The 18,883-nt window shown below is 36.7% G+C and overlaps 1 protein-coding gene across 1 annotated transcript in view; it reads left to right on the top strand.

Moving 5' to 3' along the window:
- The first annotated feature begins 15,179 nt into the window (after nt 1-15,179).
- The window catches only part of MTCL1 (microtubule crosslinking factor 1), a 77,635-nt gene continuing 73,931 nt past the window's right edge, over nt 15,180-18,883 (top strand). The window contains exons 1-2 of the mRNA XM_081325267.1: nt 15,180-15,392; nt 17,392-17,550. Of these exons, the coding sequence (XP_081181393.1) occupies nt 15,195-15,392; nt 17,392-17,550 (357 nt within the window). The 5' untranslated portion in view covers nt 15,180-15,194. The remainder of the gene's footprint in view (nt 15,393-17,391; nt 17,551-18,883) is intronic.

The following is an 18,883-nucleotide window of genomic DNA, read 5'->3' as shown; positions in this document are numbered from 1 at the left end:
GGTAACCACAAACACTATGCCACTTGACTCCCCCCTTTATGAATATTGTATTTCGAGTCTGCATTAAGAAAACGTTCTCTCTGTGGCCTCACACTAACATAATTTTATGGGAGTTCTGATGATTGAAGGCTCATGTCAGAATTGAGGCCAAACTAATGGATTATAAACAGTAAAGTTTGTAAGGAAAGGCTAAATAATAACAAAAAGTGCTGTGGTTATTTACAGAAGGTGTCTGATAGTATCATCCTGATCATCATTCTTTGGATACTTTACAAGGCTGGATTAGTTTATGGCCAGACAAGACATGAAACAGTAGCTTCATTTGCTCTATTTTTATCCAGATTTAAGAGATTCAGTGTATGCTACAAAATTAAATAAAACTATAGTGAAAAACAGCAACAAACTACTAATCGTATACATGGTTAGAAACATAAATATTCTTCCTCTAGTTCTTTGCTGCATTATATTATTTAAAGATCTTTTGTGGCTGAATAGCTTCTGTTTGCATTCTTCAGATCGGGAGGAAAGAGTTCAGCTTCTAACCAATATTCACCTTTTCTTATAGAAAGTAGTAGACAGAGGTCAGGCTTATGAACACTAAATGAAATTGCTGGGAAATATCTACATTAAGTTGTCTCCAAATGGCTGTCCAGTCCTCTCATGCCCTGGTCATCTTCCGACTGGACTATTGCAACATGCTCTACATGGGAATATTCTTGAAAAGTATCTGGAAGCTTCAGCTGGTGCAGAATGTGGCCACACGAGCCCTGTTGGGTACCCAAAGAAAGGCACCTATAAGAGCTTTCCTCTGTGAACCACACCGAATGCCAGTTTGCTTCTGGGTCCAATTCAAGGTGTTGGTCATCACCTATAAAGCTCTGCTTGGCATAGGGCCAGGTTATCCACAAAACCAGTGTCACCCCATCACATTGTGGAACATCCTGCCCAGTCTCTTGGCCTTTTGAAATTTCATGGTATTTTTATAATTTTAAAACTTTTAAATCTTAAATTTATTCTGATTTTAATGTTAATTTTATTGATTAAATTGTACACTACCCAGAACCCCTCTCTGAGGGTGATGAATGGTTAAGAAATAGAATGAATGAATGAATGAATGAATGAACAAACAAAAACAAACAAATGCTGGTGCAATCTTTTGTTTAAAGCATAGTGAATTTTATCATGTTGTATTTCCAAGTGCACCATTGTACAAGGTATTTAAATGATATTTGTTATTTGAAAGATTTGAAAGGCACATGATTAAATAGTTTAACATCACTTCCTTGACTCATGACTGAGGTTTATGTTATTTTAAAGTATATAACTCTAAAATCTAGGCTATTTTTAGTCAAAATGAAGTCACCAAATGCTACATAGTAAAAATACATTTGTGTTACGTATTGTAAAAGTTACCTAGGATAAGACTCATCAGGATTGACTGAACATGTTTTTTGTAAAAAAAAACCTAAGAAATGAGTATTTCACTATTCTGGCCCTATAATCTATTTTATTGTGAGGAAGATTTAATCTAACCTAACAAACTGTTTGCAGATGCTAGGGCAGTCAGCTGCTAGAGGGAAAGTTCAGGTTGATGAACAATGCATGGGGTCCACATGTCCTGTTAGTCACAGCTGTGGCTCTACTTAAACATGGCATTGGCCATAGGAAGCTGAGTGGATTATTTGTTTAACGTGACAGTGATTGCCATCTGTAGTTCTCAGTAGATCATATTAATATACAATCTGCCAGATGACTATTGGGGACCACTAAAACTATTTTAAGTGTAGGAAATCCGAAAAAAATGCATTTACTCAGTGAATAATCATAATTGTTTTACATTTTAAATGTATAACATTTGATAAGTTTTCATTGTTCTAAAACTATAGATTCATAATAAATATATTTTGATACAAGTATATTAGATTACTCAAATATTAATTTATGTATTTCAAATAGATTAAATAAAGTATAGAATTTAGAGATGTTTTCTAAGATTTTTGATTGTTTTTTAAATGATCAATTTAAGTGAGACTGTCCCTTAAGCTTAGTCTTTTGAAGCCATTTAAATCACAAGAACAACTAAAGTTGCCTCACTCTAGATGTTATATGCAGTTTATAAAATTTATAAACATAAATTTATAAAACTTATAAACATGAGCTAGCAGAATTTACTTGGGATAACAGTCTCGAAAATAGCCAGACGCAAACCATATAAGGCTTTGTAGATAATAACAGCTCCTTGAGTTGCACTCAGATGTACAATATCCGTCAAAGAGCAATACAGATAGTCCTCAACCATTCATTGAGCAACAAGTTGAAACTATAGCAGCACTTACAACTGCTCCTCAAAGTTATGGCCTCTGTAGTAACCCATGATCATGTGATCAGAATTTGGATTCTTGGCAACCCACTCACATTTATGACCATTAGGGCACTTCAACTCCTCAACCTGCCTATCTCCCCCATCTATGCCCTTTTGGTCCCCCCTTCTGGGGCCCAAACTACCCTAGTTGACCTTTGCTGATGACCAATCATGTGTGATCTTGCCCTTAGGGAGGCAGCTGCTGGCCACACAAACCTTCTGGCATGCCACATATTTAAAACCTGGCCCTTTTCTACCTTCTCCCAATTTCTTTTCTTACAATCTCCTGCTGTCACCCAAGGATTTGCTGGACCTGTCAGGGTTTGCTATGATGCTACCATTTGTGGAGTGAGAACTGTGCTGCATCTGTCTAGAGCAGGGGTGTCAAACTGCTGGCCCAGGGGCTGGATGCATCATATGGAGGCCGCACCCACCCCAGCTCCAACAGTACGAAAAAAGTCGCGATACATCGTGACACATCATGTGACGCAGCGAGTTTGACACCCATGATCTAGAGGGTCCTGGGAGGGTGGGGTGGGGAATCAGGAGGGGGAGTGAAGGGGTTGGTTTCTGGCATGCTGTATAGTTATGTAGCTTGTCAAAAGTTGCCCTTTCCTGCTGTTAGACATAAAAATAGTCACAAATTGAAATCCACGACTTCACAACAAAGTCTAAAAAAATAACGGTTTGCAAAGCGTGGTGGATTCAGGAAGGCAAACAATGCAGCCAAGCACTGAACCACACCCCAAATTCCAAAATCTCATATTATTATACATCCTATCGCAACGCCCAATTCCCTCCCCCATGGCCCCATTGGCTTAGGCTTTGGAGGTTACAATCTATCAGAAGCGCCTAAACAGAATACATTATCTCTGCCCCTGTTTGCTTACATTATACTAATAAGATCCCTCCCCTACTATCCTGTTTCTAGAGGAGAGATGTCTCCCATCTTCTACTACACCTGCCAGGAGTACCAGGCACCAGAAGGTACTTAAAAACAATTCCTAGATGGTGACTCACACTGGGCCCCATGTTAACTCCTGTTCTCCCCCTCCCTCCACTTGAGGCCTGTATTTTTCCCCATATACGCATCTACTCAGGCAATTGATTATAAATTGATTAATATAAAATATGATTACATGATAATACTAAAAGCATGCATATATATATATATATATATATATATATATATATATATATATATATATATATATATATATATATATATATATATATATATATATATATATATATATATATATATATATATATATATATATATATATATATGTTTCAAATGTTAACTATTTAGATTACCTTGCTAGGCCCCAAACATGGGGCAAATCTTTATTTCCTGTTTTCAGCCTATCTTGAAGGCCATCAAACAGGCAGTAGTCACACCGGACAATTCATATATTTGTGTAAATTACTTTAAATCTTTGTTAGTAATTTACACACATATATATATATATATATATATATATATATATATATATATATATATATATATATATATATATATATATATATATATATATATATATATATATATATATATATATATATATATATATATATATATATATATATATATATATATATATATATATATATATATATATATATATATATATATATATATATATATATATATATATATATATATATATATATATATATATATATATATATATATATATATATATATATATATATATATATATATATATATATATATATATATATATATATATATATATATATATATATATATATATAAAAAATTTCCTCACTACTTCCAGTTATTTTCCACACTGCCTTACCCAACTTCTGGTTGCAGACAGGTGTTTGTAGCAGCAAATGTTTTACAATGTTTTACAACTTGAGTTTCATGAAGAACAACTTCAAGGAAAGCAAGTTGTGTTTAGAGCATGGCAGCACTTTCAGTTGCTTTAATATTAAGCTTTTTGCTGACCATTGTTTATACATTGCTTTTTCTTATTCTGCCAAACTGCAAATCTTTATTTCCTGTTTTCAGCCTATCTTGAAGGCCATCAAACAGGCAGTAGTCACACCGGACAATTCATATATTTGTGTAAATTACTTTAAATCTTTGTTAGTAATTTACACATATATATATATATATATACCGTATATATATATACCGTATATATATATATATACCGTATATATATATACCGTATATATATATATACCGTGTATATATATGTATATATATGTATATATATGTATATATATGTATATATATGTATATATATATATATATATATATATATATATATATATATATATATATATATATATATATATATATATATATATATATATATATATATATATATATATATATATATATATATATATATATATATATATATATATATATATATATATATATATATATATATATAAAATTTCCTCACTACTTCCAGTTATTTTCCACACTGCCTTACCCAACTTCTGGTTGCAGACAGGTGTTTGTAGCAGCAAATGTTTTACAATGTTTTACAACTTGAGTTTCATGAAGAACAACTTCAAGGAAAGCAAGTTGTGTTTAGAGCATGGCAGCACTTTCAGTTGCTTTAATATTAAGCTTTTTGCTGACCATTGTTTATACATTGCTTTTTCTTATTCTGCCAAACTGCTAGACTTTTCATTTAAATAAAATAAAACTGAGTTCATAAGGGAAACAAAGCAAAGAAGCTACCAGTTGCTGCAGTTTTACAGCTACCATTTACTACTGCAAAGCTTAACATGTAGCACCATGTATATCTGATTTAATGATTGCCTTCTATATCTACCAAGACTAAAAGAGTAAGCTTAATTGAATTTAATGGGATTTTAAGACAACATAGAATAGAACTGCACCTGTATGCACCAAAATATGTGAAATTTCAAGTCATAATTTTTATTTTACTCTCTTTCTACATTGTCAGGGGCCTCAATGCCATAACAGCCATACTATGTAAAACATGCTTATGATGGAAAAAAGCAGCTAAAGATATTTCTAAACATGGATCCCGAACGTTAGTTGCCTGCTGTAAAATTATAAATAAAAGTGACCTAATTTCACTTACAGTTTATTTGTGAAGCTAGCAACCATATTTACTTACTGCCTAACTAATAATTTCTCTTATATTTAAATGTTTGACACCAGTACCTAGTAGACTTTAAGACTTTAAATTTGAAGCTGCTTAGTAGAGAAATATTTAATAGCTTTAAGGTAAGGTTTCAATTGTTTTCAACATGTTTAATTAAATACTATTTCCATAATGTTGCATAGAAACAGGTAAAATGATAAATTATTGTGGCTAAATGTATGCAGTAGCCTAAAAAAACCAAATCACATTATAGACTACCATTAATGAGGTGAAGCAATTCCTCAAAATGTTTGGAATCTGAGGTAATAAGTGTAGGTACTGTAACAATTGCAGAACTGGAGAACAGCACAAAATATAAAAACCTGCAAAATAGATTTAGAACAAATGTGATAAAAGATGCAATACCAAAACATCTGGAGTACCACCTGAGCATTACAGGCACTGAAAAAATCACCACCAGTCAAAAGGCAGCTTTATTTGGGACAGTTTACATCCTGTAACAATGCCATTAACCTCAATAAACAGCAACACTTGCCTATCCCAGACTCTTGGGAAGGATTCGATAGGTGGATAAAAATGGCAATTCCAAGCTGAACATCTAGCTCAGAGGTCCCCAACCTTTTGGACATCAGGGACCAGTTACGTGGAGAGAGTTTTTTCTGTGGACCAGAGGGGACATGGTTTTGTGTGCTGCTTGCATCCTGCAGATGGGGCTTTGCTTGTTCGTGCGGACCGGTTGCTGGCATGCTGCAGCCTGGTACTGGACCACAAACCAGGGTTGGGGACCCCTGATTTAGTTTATTGCAGTCAACTATAATTATCCATAGCTAGTTTATGCATGTCTATGTCTATGACCAAGGGAGAACAAATTCTCCCCAAACAATTTTCTGGCCATCTAACTAAGCTCTCTCTCTTCTCAGAGCTAAAGATATCCACAATCAACCAGGCCTGGCTCTCAATACAGGTTTCAGAACTACCTGTTCCAAAGCAGTTTTACTGGTGTTAATAAACAAGTTATTTGAAGAATCAGCAGTGCAAGGGATCCACAGCTTACACCAGAGTTGAGCCCAAAACATCTGTTGCTAAGCAAGGCAGTTAACTGTTTAGTGAATTTTGCTCTATTTTACAACCTTTCTTGCCATGGCTGTTAAGTGAATTACTGCAGTTATTAAGTTAGTAACACAGTTGTTAATTGAATCTGTCTTCCTCATTGGTTTTGCTTGTCAGATAGACACAAAAGGTGATCACATGACCGTGGGACACTCCATAAATATTTGCCAGTTGCCAAGCATCTGTTTCGATCACGTGACTATGGGGATGCTGCAGTTATCTTAAGTGTGAAAAATGGTCATAGGTCATTTTTTTTCCAGTGCCATTGTAACTTTGAATGGTGACTGAATGGTTGTTAGTTGAGGACTACCTGTAATGGAGTCAATATGATAGACAGAGAAAAAGGTATTGCCAGTACACTAAACTGAAAAGATGTCTCTAAGAGTGTAGCTGAATATCAACCATCTGAAATGTATGAATAGTTATGTTAACATACATTACCATTTAGAAGAAATTCAAGGTAACGCCCAAAGTAGAGATTCCCCTCAAGAATTATAGAACACTGTGAGGAGCAATGTTAAGTTCAGAGAAGGTATAATAATTGAAGACAGGACTAAACCTAAGTCTCCCAATCTATGTGGTAAGAGTAGTAGAAATTGCTACTAAAATTTTCACAAAGTGGCAAAGGATATGGTTGCAAAGGATATGGTTACAAAATGCCACATAGCCTGGCACAGAACTGTTCCAAAAATAATTATGAAACAGTTAAGAGGTTAATAAATAAATGTGACTATGGATGAATTATTATTAAAGGGCCCAGCTACTATCTCAAAGATAGTAAGAGTCAGAGACATGACTAAGAGAAATTTTTCAGGGGGCCAAGACTGAAAAATTATAGTCATTCTTTTCCACATGATAGAATACATGAACACAGGTATAATTTGCTGTGCCTAAAGTATCAAGAACAAGTTACTCCTTTTTACAAAACCAGGTTTTGGTCATAAATGCAAAAGAAATAGTATACATAAGTATATAATCAAAGAATCTGTTTTCATGACCAGTGAAGTAGTGCAGGTAGTCCTTGACTTATGACCACAATTGGGCACAAAATTTATGTTGCTAAATGAGACATTTGTTAAGTGAGTTTTGCCCCATTTTATGACCTTTCTTGCCATAATTGTTAAGGGAATCATTAAGTTAGTAACATGCTTGTTAAGTGAACCTGGCTTACCCATTAATTTTGCTTGTCAGAAGTTTGCAAAAGCTGATCACATGACCCTGGGACACTGCAATCGTCATAAATAAGAACCAGTTGCCAAGCATCCAGATTTTAATTATGTGATCATGGGGACACTGCAATGGTCATAAGTGTGAAAAATGGTCATCTTTTTCAGTGCTATTGTAACTTTCAACAGTCACTAAGTAAGTCAAGGACTACCTGTGTTTCATACCAGATATTTTATATGTGGCTGTATGACTGAACAGATATTTTAACTATCAGGTATCTGACTAAAAAAAAGGAAGAGATTGCTTCCAAATGGAGTTCCTAACAAGGGTAGACAGTGTCATGGAGCAAGTTGTGTGATAACCCTATTGCAACTTGCTTCAATCTTGTCATAGCTATAGTATTTCTTTTATTGCCTTGGTCTTCAAGGTACTATCTTTTACAGTCTCTGATTTTACTATTACTACAGAAAACCACCAGTCCATAAGTTCTTAATCACTACTGCTCTGTTTTAAAGATAAACTTGAATAGTATGTATGCAGGTATGTGTATCAATGTATGTATGTATGTACGTATGTATGTATGTATGTATGTATTATTTCATTTAGAAACTACCCATATCCCTCACAGAGTTAGGGAGTTATGTTAGAGAGTTAGGGAGTTAAGTTAGTATTTTTACTCAGTTACTGAACGATCATAATATAATTGCTAGGATTAGAGAAAAAGGTTTCAATTTGAAGAGACAGTAAGTGGTTATTCATAAGATGGAACATCAGAGAAAATAGCTGAGAAAGGAATTGGGCAAAGTTTTGAGCCTATTTAAAACAAAGTACTGGTAAAAGAAATGCATTGATTATTTATTGTACCTAAAAACTTGTACGTGATTATTTTTGTTTTCTAGGATATTTGAAGATTCGCATTCCTCCATTTGGAATGGGTTTTTAGATTTTTCTTCCTTAGTTACCTCTGCTCCCAAGGAGACTCAGAGAATAAAGACCATCTATGTTAGCAAATTCCTCCCTGGCTTTCTAACTTCAAGAGGAAGAAAATTGTGCGGGCAAGAGTTTTAATAATCTGTCCCTTCAAGGCTTTTATACTATAGTTAGAAGATATTAGGTTATGGCCCCTTGTGTTTGTTTACTAATCCAGCAGAAGTGTCTGGACACTTGCTTGGCTTATGCCACCTATTATAGTTTGCTTGGTTTTTGTTTTTTTACATGTTTACTGCATTAATATAAAATCTGATCCTCAGAATAACACCATGCTATTTTCTTCTGACAGCCATTTTACCAAGCTGTTAATTTGAACCCAATTCCTGAAAAAAAAGACATATGTCTTTCTTTTTCAGTTATTCAACCTTATAAGTAATGAGACAAAATAATATTAATCCTTATCAATATGACTCATAAAGAAGACATATTTACTAAAATGAAAGTAAACAGACTTCAGGCTTATAGGACCTATTGTTTGCAAGAACCTGGCTCAGACGTGCTTATTTTCCTGAATCATGGCTGTCTCTTTCAAGCAGCCTAATGAATATTGTTCTACTTACTCAATCTATCTGCATGTGCAGAAGGATCTCTTCCTGCTCAGTCTCTGAAATAGTTGATTCAGCCTGCTACTGTGCTTTTGTAATGGTAGCTGGTTATCTGACTGCTCCAAAATGCCAGGCTCATCCTCCAGCATGTTTTTCTATTTCTGAGCCTCATCTACAGATAACTGAGATCCCAGTGGCAATGCAATTAGTGCAGACATGTCAAACACAAGGCCCGGGGGCCGGATCCAGCCCGCGAAGTGGTTTCATGCGGCCCGCGAAGCCATCCTGGAAACAGTGAGGGAATGGCCCCCGCTGCCTTGGCCCTGGCCCAGAGACCCTCCTTCTGCCAGAGACCCTCAGATCTGTCCCACTCCTGCCCAGGCCCCCATAGGCACCCTTGATGCGAACGATGTAGAGCTGGCCACGCCCACCCAGTAGGCCATACGCACTCTAGCCATGCCCACCCAGTAGGCCACGCCCACCCTGGCCACACCCACCCACACCCCTGAGGGCAACCGCAATGCTGATGCGGCCCTCAGTGAAATTGAGTTTGACACCCCTGAATTAGTGACTAGTATAAGTTACATTTTGTGGACAGTTCTTTAATATGACAGTCCACGTTTATGCTCTAATCACTGATGGAAAAGAAGAGGAGGTTGATGAGTTTTATGATCAAATTCAACTTGAAAGTGACAGAACATGGAAACAAAATATTCTGCTTGTGATTGGATATTGCAATGCCAAAGTTGGAAACATTAAAGAGGAAAATGTAGTTGGATTGCATGGCTTAAAAATCTGACATTAAACAGGAAACCAACTTAATTAATTTTGGCCATTTCAATTTTTGTCATAGTTAACACTTTCATCAAATAACCAAAATGACATCTCTGTATAAAGCCATTAGAGAGAATATATACCAGTAGAAATCAATTTGGTTATATAGGTAGTCTTCATTTAGTGACAGCCTCATTTAGTGACTGTTCACAGTTTGACAGTGATGAAAAAAGTAACTTTGCCACCAACTCTCATATTTATCACCTTCACAGGTCTAAAAAGTAAAGTAAAGCTAAAGCAAGATAATAAGCACAGTTGTTATTTCACTTAGTTACTGCTTCGCTTAATGACCAAGTTTATTATTTTTATGATTACTAAAAGGGATGGAAAGGCTCAGTTAAAGCTTCAAAGGCATGGCTGATGGGGTCTGTGGAACAGATCTTGAACTGCCCATGTGCAAGATCCAAGTTAAATAAGTAGAAGAAAGCCAACCACTTTCCACGATATGATTTTAAACATATACCCATCATGTTCAAAGAGGGACATCAGGAATCACTTTGAAATCCTGAACCTCATTGATAAGCCAATAAATCAAACAAATGGATCATGGCACAAATCTAGCCAGGCAATTCTCACTTGGAGCACAAATGATTATGCTCAAATTATCCTAATTCAGACACATTATGCAAAGACCTGGAAAAGGCTCTAATGATGAGAAAGGTGGAAGGAAAGAAAAACAGAAGAACTAATAGTAAGGTGAATAGACTTTGTTGCACTGGCTATAAGTGCACTGTTGGAGGATCTAAAGGTTAGGGACAAATCTAAGTGTGTGGCAAGTAAGAGTTGACACTGGCTTGATGGCATATAATCAATATTTTTCTTAGGAGTATTCTGAGCCAGTAGTTTCAGAAATACTGACTATAAACATACATAAGGATCCCTGGAGGTTGCATATTGACTTTGAAAACCACGTTTCTTTTTCTTTTTTTAATTAATGTATCAACACAACAATTGGATAGAAAAATAGATTTAACACATAAAAAAGAAACATTATTACAAATTTGACAATTTATATTCAATATTTGTGTGTGGAGTTTTCCACCCCATTCTGAGCTTCTTCCTGGCCTACTGCCAAATTATCACACAAATCATTTCCACACCTCCTACTTCAACTTATCTGCTCTCTGCTATGTTCCTTCTACTATCTGATATCTCATATGTGGAAAAAAATATTTTGTGCAGCTTTTTCTAAACCAAGTACAAATTTGTATACCACAGTACAAGAATATTGTGCAAAGAGTAAATTGCAACTATATATAATAATGACATTTAAATTTTAATGTATTTCTTAGTTAAAGTACAAAACATAGAAAGTATTATAGTACATGACATACATGCTGGAAAAAAATTCTTTTAAGTCATTTTGGATTTCTGGCAACTGCTTCCTGTACTTTCCTTGACAGCATATTTCAGAAGTGACTTGAAAATTCTTTCTTCCCAAGGGTGAGAAAAGTAACTGCCCTAAGATCACCCAAAGGCAGGACTAGGAACTTATCATCTCCAAGTTTCTAATCTGACACTTTACTGTACCAAATGTACATCTACAGATGATAATATAAAGTCATAGTCACTTATAACTGCAGTCAATATTTTCTAGGCATTTAGTCCTCCCTCCCTCTCTCCTTCCATAGTAATGGAAAGAAAAATAAAAAGGAAAACATACAAAACGCATTTGAATGAATGAATGAATGAATGAACCTTTATTGTCAAAGTACAACCATGTATACATTGAGATTGGCTGAGCCTCCCTTTGTGCCACCACCACAACTCAGTGACAACAAACCCACCATCTTGTTACACCATGTGAGCTAATTGCACAACACACCGGCCTCGCAAGTCAGTCATACATAAAATTATAAAATTATTTCTCGTTCAAGAGCCTAACAGCCCATGGATAAAAGCTGTTCTTCAGCCTGTTGGTACGGCTGGCTATACTCCTATATCTCCTACTCGATGGTAGGAGAGTAAAGAGATACCGACCAGGGTGTAAGTCGTCCCTGAGAATTTTCCCCACTCTTCCAAGGCAGCAAGCCCTGGCGATGTCATCCAGTGGTGTCAGGGGACAGCCCACAATGTCTTGTGGTGTGCTCACCACCCTCTGTAATACTTTCCTATCCGTGGCTGTCAGGCCAGCATACCAAACCACAATACAGTGCGAGAGGACGCTCTCTGTAGTAGACTGGTAAAAGAGGGTCATTAGCCATTGTTCTACCCTGTTTTTCCGCAAGACCCTGAGGAAGTGGAGTCTCTGTTGGGCCTTTCTGGCCACCTGGGTTGTATTAACTTTTCAGGTAAGATCTTCACAGAGGTAGACTCCCAGAAATTTAAAGTTGGAAACTCTCTCCACACAGCCCCCCCAATGTAAAGTGGGGCAGGTTCCTCTTTTTTCCTCCGGAGGTCAGGTGCAAGTTGTTCTTGGAACACCATATGGATAGTTTTTGTACCTCCCCCCCCCCGTATGCTGTTTCATCTCCACCTGTAATAAGACCCACTATGGTGGTATCATCTGTGAACTTAATTATCACAACAGATGGGTCGGACGATACACAACACATGTGTACAATGAGTACAGGTAGGGGCTAAGCATGCAGCCCTGTGGCGAGCCGGTGCAAAGCTTCAGGGGAGTGGATAAAACAGACCAGACCCTCACTGTTTGTAGTCAGTCCCTGAGAAAGTCTTTAATCCAATCGCAGATGGAGGGGGGGAAATTCAAGTCAGTCAGCTTTTCAATGAGAGTGCTCGGCAAAATGGTGTTGAAAGTCGAGCTGTAATCAGTGAAAAGCATCCTGACATAACTTCCAGGTTTCTCTAGATGGCTTGCTACAGAGTCTAGAGCAGTAGCTATGGCATCGTCTGTCGACCTGTTCCCCGTGTAGGCAAATTGATGTTTATCGAAGTCCGGTGGGAGGCATGTCCTAAGATGTTGGAGAACCAGTCTTTCGAAGCATTTCATCACTACAGACATTAATGCAACAGGTCTGTAGTCATTCAGGCACTCAACTGCTGTTTTCTTTGGGACTGGGACAATGGTAGCTGCTTTCAAGCATAATGGTACACAGGCTGTTGTTGTTTTTTTAATCCCATTTATATCCCGCCCTTCTCCGAAGACTCAGGGCGGCTTACAATCTAAGAAGCACAAATCAATGTGCTTAGCAATAGCCTTCATTCTATGTATATGCCTGCTTATTAGGGCTTCCCCCCCCCCAGCGGCATTTTTACAAAGTCAGCTTATTGCCCCCAACAATCCTCATTTTACCTACCTCGGAAGGATGGAAGGCTGAGTCAACCTTGAGCCTGGTGGGACTCAAACCTGCACTAATTGCAGGCAGCTGGTGTTACTTAAGGAGGTGTTACTTAAGGAGGCATTAGCCCACTGCTCCACCAAGGCTCTTGCAAGGAGATGTTAAAGATCCTTGTCAGGACCCCTGCTAATTGGTTGACACAGTTCTTAACCACTATCCCCAGCACCCCATCTGGGCCTGCAGCTTTGCTGGGATTCACAGCCTTCAGTACAGCTCTCACTTGGTGTTCACACAGGGTGAGTGGCTGAGAATCAGAAGGCCGGCCAGCAGAAGCTACGGGGTCTGGTCTTTTCACCTCGTAGTGAGCGAAGAAGATATTCAGCTCCTCTGCCAACGAGGCATCGGTATTAACCATGTTCCTCGTATTGCCCTCGTGGTTGGTTAGGTGCTGCAGTCCCTGCCACACTTTCTTCAGATTGTTGTCTGCTAGGTGGTTCTCCACCTTGTGTTTATATTGTTCTTTCGCCATCCTAATGCCTCTTCTGAGATTTGCCCTGCCCTCTCTGTATCTGTCCATGTCCCCTGCCTCAAAGGCAGAATCCCGGGCTCTCAGGAGTGTTCGTACCTCTGCAGTCATCCAGGGTTTGCAATTCCCATAAACTCTAATGCACTTTTCTGTTGTCACACTGTCAGTGCATGTTTTGATATAAGAGAGTACGGCATCCGTGTATACGTTCAGGTCTTGATCTTCGAATACACTCCAGTCAGTGGTTTCAAAGCAGTCCTGCAATTGACTGAGAGCACCCACTGGCCAGGTTTTAACCCTTTTCGTGATTGTCTGAGTTCTTTTCCTGAGAGGGACATGCTTTGGGCACAACAGGAGTGAAAGATGGTCGGATGTACCCAGGTGGGGGAGAGGGAATGCTCTGTATGCAAAACGCACTTGAATCACCGTTCTCTTTCATTTTTCCCTATTTGTTCCTTCTTCTCTGGATGTATTCTGAACTTCATTAACTTTTAATTATTATTAATTTGAAATTTGAAATTTTGATCACGAATGTCATGCAGCCTGAACAGATATTAATTCAACCTTTTTTGAAGGGAGTAGAGAAATTACTTCAATCTGCTTTTATGCCCTGGGGGCTGTCAGGTCCAGAGCGGGTCAGCCACTAGTTCAAGACCAATTGGCTACTTTCTGTCCAGGGAAAAGCACGAGCTTGCTGCCTCAGCTTAACTGCAGCAGCCCAGGGTGCCTGAGGTTTCTGCAGAGCAGAGGGAACTCCTGTCATGGTGCTCTTTCTCAGCCTCCACTATGGCAACAATCTTTGCTGCGGCTATGGTATTAAGCTGAGGCAGGGAGCCGGTGCAGGACTCCTTGACAAGTTGCAAGCCCAGAGTTTTGGTGATTGGTCACTAAATTAATTATTTAGTTTTAAAATGTAATGTTTATATATTGCTATATTTTATTGTATTTTCTTAAATGTTACCCAGCTGCATTTTAATCCAATTCAGCCCACACTCAGGACTTTTGTGGGCCACATTCAGGCTGCATGTTTGACACTTCTGCTCTGGTCTATAGAGTTGTTTTCATTATTTCTTAAGAGGGAAATTAAAAATTGTTTCAACATGCTTTTAATATAATTTAAACAGGAATTTTCCTGTAATCCCGACAGTAAATAGAGATAGAGCAGCAGCTATAAATAATATTATGCTACAGATCCAACAAAAAGCACATGTCTTTCAGTGGGGACTAAGCAACCCTTTGGATTTCTCTCACTGTTTTGGGTTATGACAGGATGAACTGGATGAACTCCGGGCTGAAATGGAAGAGATGCGTGACAGCTATCTTGAAGAAGATGTTTACCAACTACAGGAACTTCGACGAGAGCTGGATCGTGCAAACAAGAACTGTCGTATCTTGCAGTATCGTCTCAGGAAAGCTGAACAGAAAAGCTTGAAAGTTGCACAGACAGGTCAGGTGGATGGAGAACTAATCAGAAGCTTAGAACAAGATCTAAAGGTGGGTGAAGAACTTAGATCTAGTGGTATTTAGGCAGAATAAAGTTTTCTGCCTAATTGCAAAAGGTATGTTATCTTGACATTTCAGAACTAGAACGAGAATTACATTTTATATATGGGAATCAAAGAGTTCTTTGTATTGTAAATGTCAATTTATTTATTAACTTGATTTCTATACTACCCCAATCTCATAACTCTGAAAGAATACATAGATATCCAAGTGACCCCTATGACAAAAATGTCTTACTTATAGTAGGTATACTATTTCATGTATAGGACAACCAAGCTACAATTGTTTATGTATTGGTCATCTCACATTTTGATAACTATAATGTGTTCTATATGGGAAACTTGGATCTCTTTTGGAAACAGTACCTTGTCTAGAATACAACAGTGAAGTAGCTGACTGAAGCACCTGTCCATACACATTGTTCAACTTGTTTTGAAACAACTGCACTTGATAACTTTGTTACCAAGCCAGGTTTAATCTAGGTTTTCATATATTGATATAACTTAATTTATGTATTCATTTATTAGAATTATATTCTGCCTTTGGTTTGTGCAATTCAAGGCAGGATTCATAATGCTGTTCTCTCCTGTTTTCCCATACTGTAACAACAACCCCATTGAGACCACCATAATTAACGGGTCTGGCCTATCATTAAATTTATCAGAGGAAACCCTTCTACATGTTCTCAGACACACTGCAGTTACTCACAGGCTTTTTCTGTGGTGGTGTCTATACTCTTCAATATTCTCATCAAAGCTTTGTAAGGCAACAAATATTACATATTTATATTCAGTTGAAGATCAGTCTCTTTGCCTAGATTTTCCTTTTATGAATGTTGGGTAAATAGTCCTGTGCTATTTCTTTCCTTTTTGTTCAATTTTTTAATAAATATTTTAAATCTGTTTTTAAAACATATATTTAATAATTTTATGATACTGTTTTGAGATACTTAAAGAGATATGGAGATATATAAAATAAATAATGCAAAAGGGCATGTTTTAATACTGTATAATTGTACTTTAAAACTTAGAAACACTTCTTAAATGAGGTGCTACCTTTCTAATTTTAGGGAAATGTTCCTGTGAAGTAGCATTGAAATATCCCTTCCATTATGTGCAGTTTGAAGGACTGTGTTATAAAATGGTTCAGAACTGGGCCTAGTTTTTCACTGCTTGAATAAATACTTTTTCATTGCTCCAAATTGTGCTGAATAAGCATTATTAGAAGAACAAAAGACTACATATATATATAGCAAGGTTCTTTTCTACTATATTGTGATAGGTACTTTCTCTGTAATAATAAAGATATTTTCTTAATTGAAAAAAAATGGAAACCAAATTTTATACGACTTATTATGTCATACTAATTATGATATTAATTGGTTTTTAATACTTCAAGAACTTAACCTTGTAGTTTACATTAACTTAAGAATATTGTGGGATAACTCATTTAAGAATATTGTGGATAATACTGATCTTCAAGTGTTTAAATTTGTTTAACGCTAATATATTACTACTACTACTATTATTACTACTAGTAATGTGTGATTATTAGCACATAACTGTATTTTTAGTTAGCATTTTTCGGTTTTCATTTCAGAATGAAACAGAAGAATTTAAAGAATTGAGGTATTATAGAAAAAAACATGTAAATCATGTGGATAATGGATGGCTTTATTTAAAAGTTTTTATGGGACATTTTGGAGAAAGAAATGTATATATAATATTTGGCCATATTTGTTATGATCTCTGTTTCCTTATATTGGATTTGGAAGAGTTTTTTCTTTACCAGGAAGAGCACTGTTCCTTTCATAGCACTTCAACCAGTCGAAAAGAGAAAAAACACTTATTTGTTGATATTTTGCCATGACTATGTACTAATTCCACACTGCTTTGTAGATTCAAACCAACATTTATCTATTCTTTATTTAGGTAATGAAAAGTCTTTTTAAGTTATTAAGTATGATTGTGTGCTTTTTTAAAAAAAATAGGTAGCCAAAGATGTATCTGTCAGGCTGCACCACGAACTGGAAAATGTGGAGGAAAAGCGCGCTAAAGCAGAGGATGAAAATGAAGTTCTTCGTCAACAAATCATTGAGGTGGAAATATCCAAACAGGCATTTCAAAATGAGCTAGATAAATTGAAAGAGGTAAGTGGCAACAACGTTGCTTTGGGGATTAGAAATAAAGTGAAAAGCTGTCATAGCATTTGTCAATGTTCACAGTGTGAGGGATATGGGCAGTTTTTGAATCTGATAAATAAACAGCAAATTGGATCCTATATTAAAACATACATCAAAATGACAAACTACAGGCATGGATCATTTAAAGAACAAATTAGTATAGAACATTTAAATTTGATGACTATGGATCAGGCCACCAACTACTAATCACAGAAACACACATCAGGCTGATAAAGGAGAATATTTGTAGCTCAGGGTTGAATATGCATGGCCCTTGGTGCTCTCTGAGCTTGCTTGTGTTCTTGCAGACATTTCATTACCCAAACTAGGTAGCATCATCAGTGGTAATAAGGAATGGGGTTTGCTCTCAGCTTATATTCCGGTGACTTGCCTTGTCAGTGTTGGTGGGAGTGGTCTTGGAGGGTTGTTTACTGTTAGCTTAACTGGCAGTTCCTTGATTGGAGTATTGTTTACTTGTCGATTGTTGGTTTGATGTTAATCTTGGTGTTGATTGCTGGGGAGGTGTTTTTGGTCTTTTTGTTCATTTTTGTGACTTATCGATTGTCTCTTTTCTACAGTGTGTAAATGTTATTTATGTCTATCAATCACCAAATAGGAAATCCCCATACACCCCTGGAAGTAAAAAACACTGTAATAGTCTTCTGCCAATAAATAGAAAAACTGCATGGCTCATAGATTGGAAAAGGTGTATCTACAGTGGAAAAGTCTACATACCAGGTTTTGGAGATGTAAAAAAAAATCAGACCAAGATAAATGATTCCAGAATTTCTTTTCTACCTTTAATATAACATACAAATTATGCAACTCAACTGAAAAACAAATTGAAATATTTTAGAGGAAAAACTAAAAACTTAAAATAATGTGGTTGCATAAGTGTGCACACCCTCTTATAAGTAGGAATGTAGATCTAGGCAATCTCACCAAAGACAAAGATGAAAGTCAAACTGTCCAACCCAGTAGTATTACCTTATGATGTACAGATGAGAGGGATATGCAAAAGAAAAAGGTAGTAGATTGGCTCCCTTGAGCTATGGTGCTGGACAAGATCATTTTGCATTCCTTTCACGGCCAAGAGAACCAACCAATACTAAAGGGAAACAAAGCAGAGTGTCCTGGAAGCAAGATCATGAAATAAAAGCTATCATATTTTGGACGTTTCATAAAAGCTGATGCATCTATGCTGGGCAAAGTGGACAAAATAAGAAGAGACTAGCAGTGCGTGAGAGCATAGGCAGAATACCAGAAGCTACAGAAATGCACCTGCGAGAATTGTATAATG

This window comes from Vipera berus, assembly GCF_964194415.1.
Source record: "Vipera berus genome assembly, chromosome: 3".
Taxonomy (NCBI): Eukaryota; Metazoa; Chordata; class Lepidosauria; order Squamata; family Viperidae; genus Vipera; species Vipera berus.
Note: the sequence above shows the minus strand (reverse complement) of the source record. Positions and strands in the feature narration are given on the sequence as shown.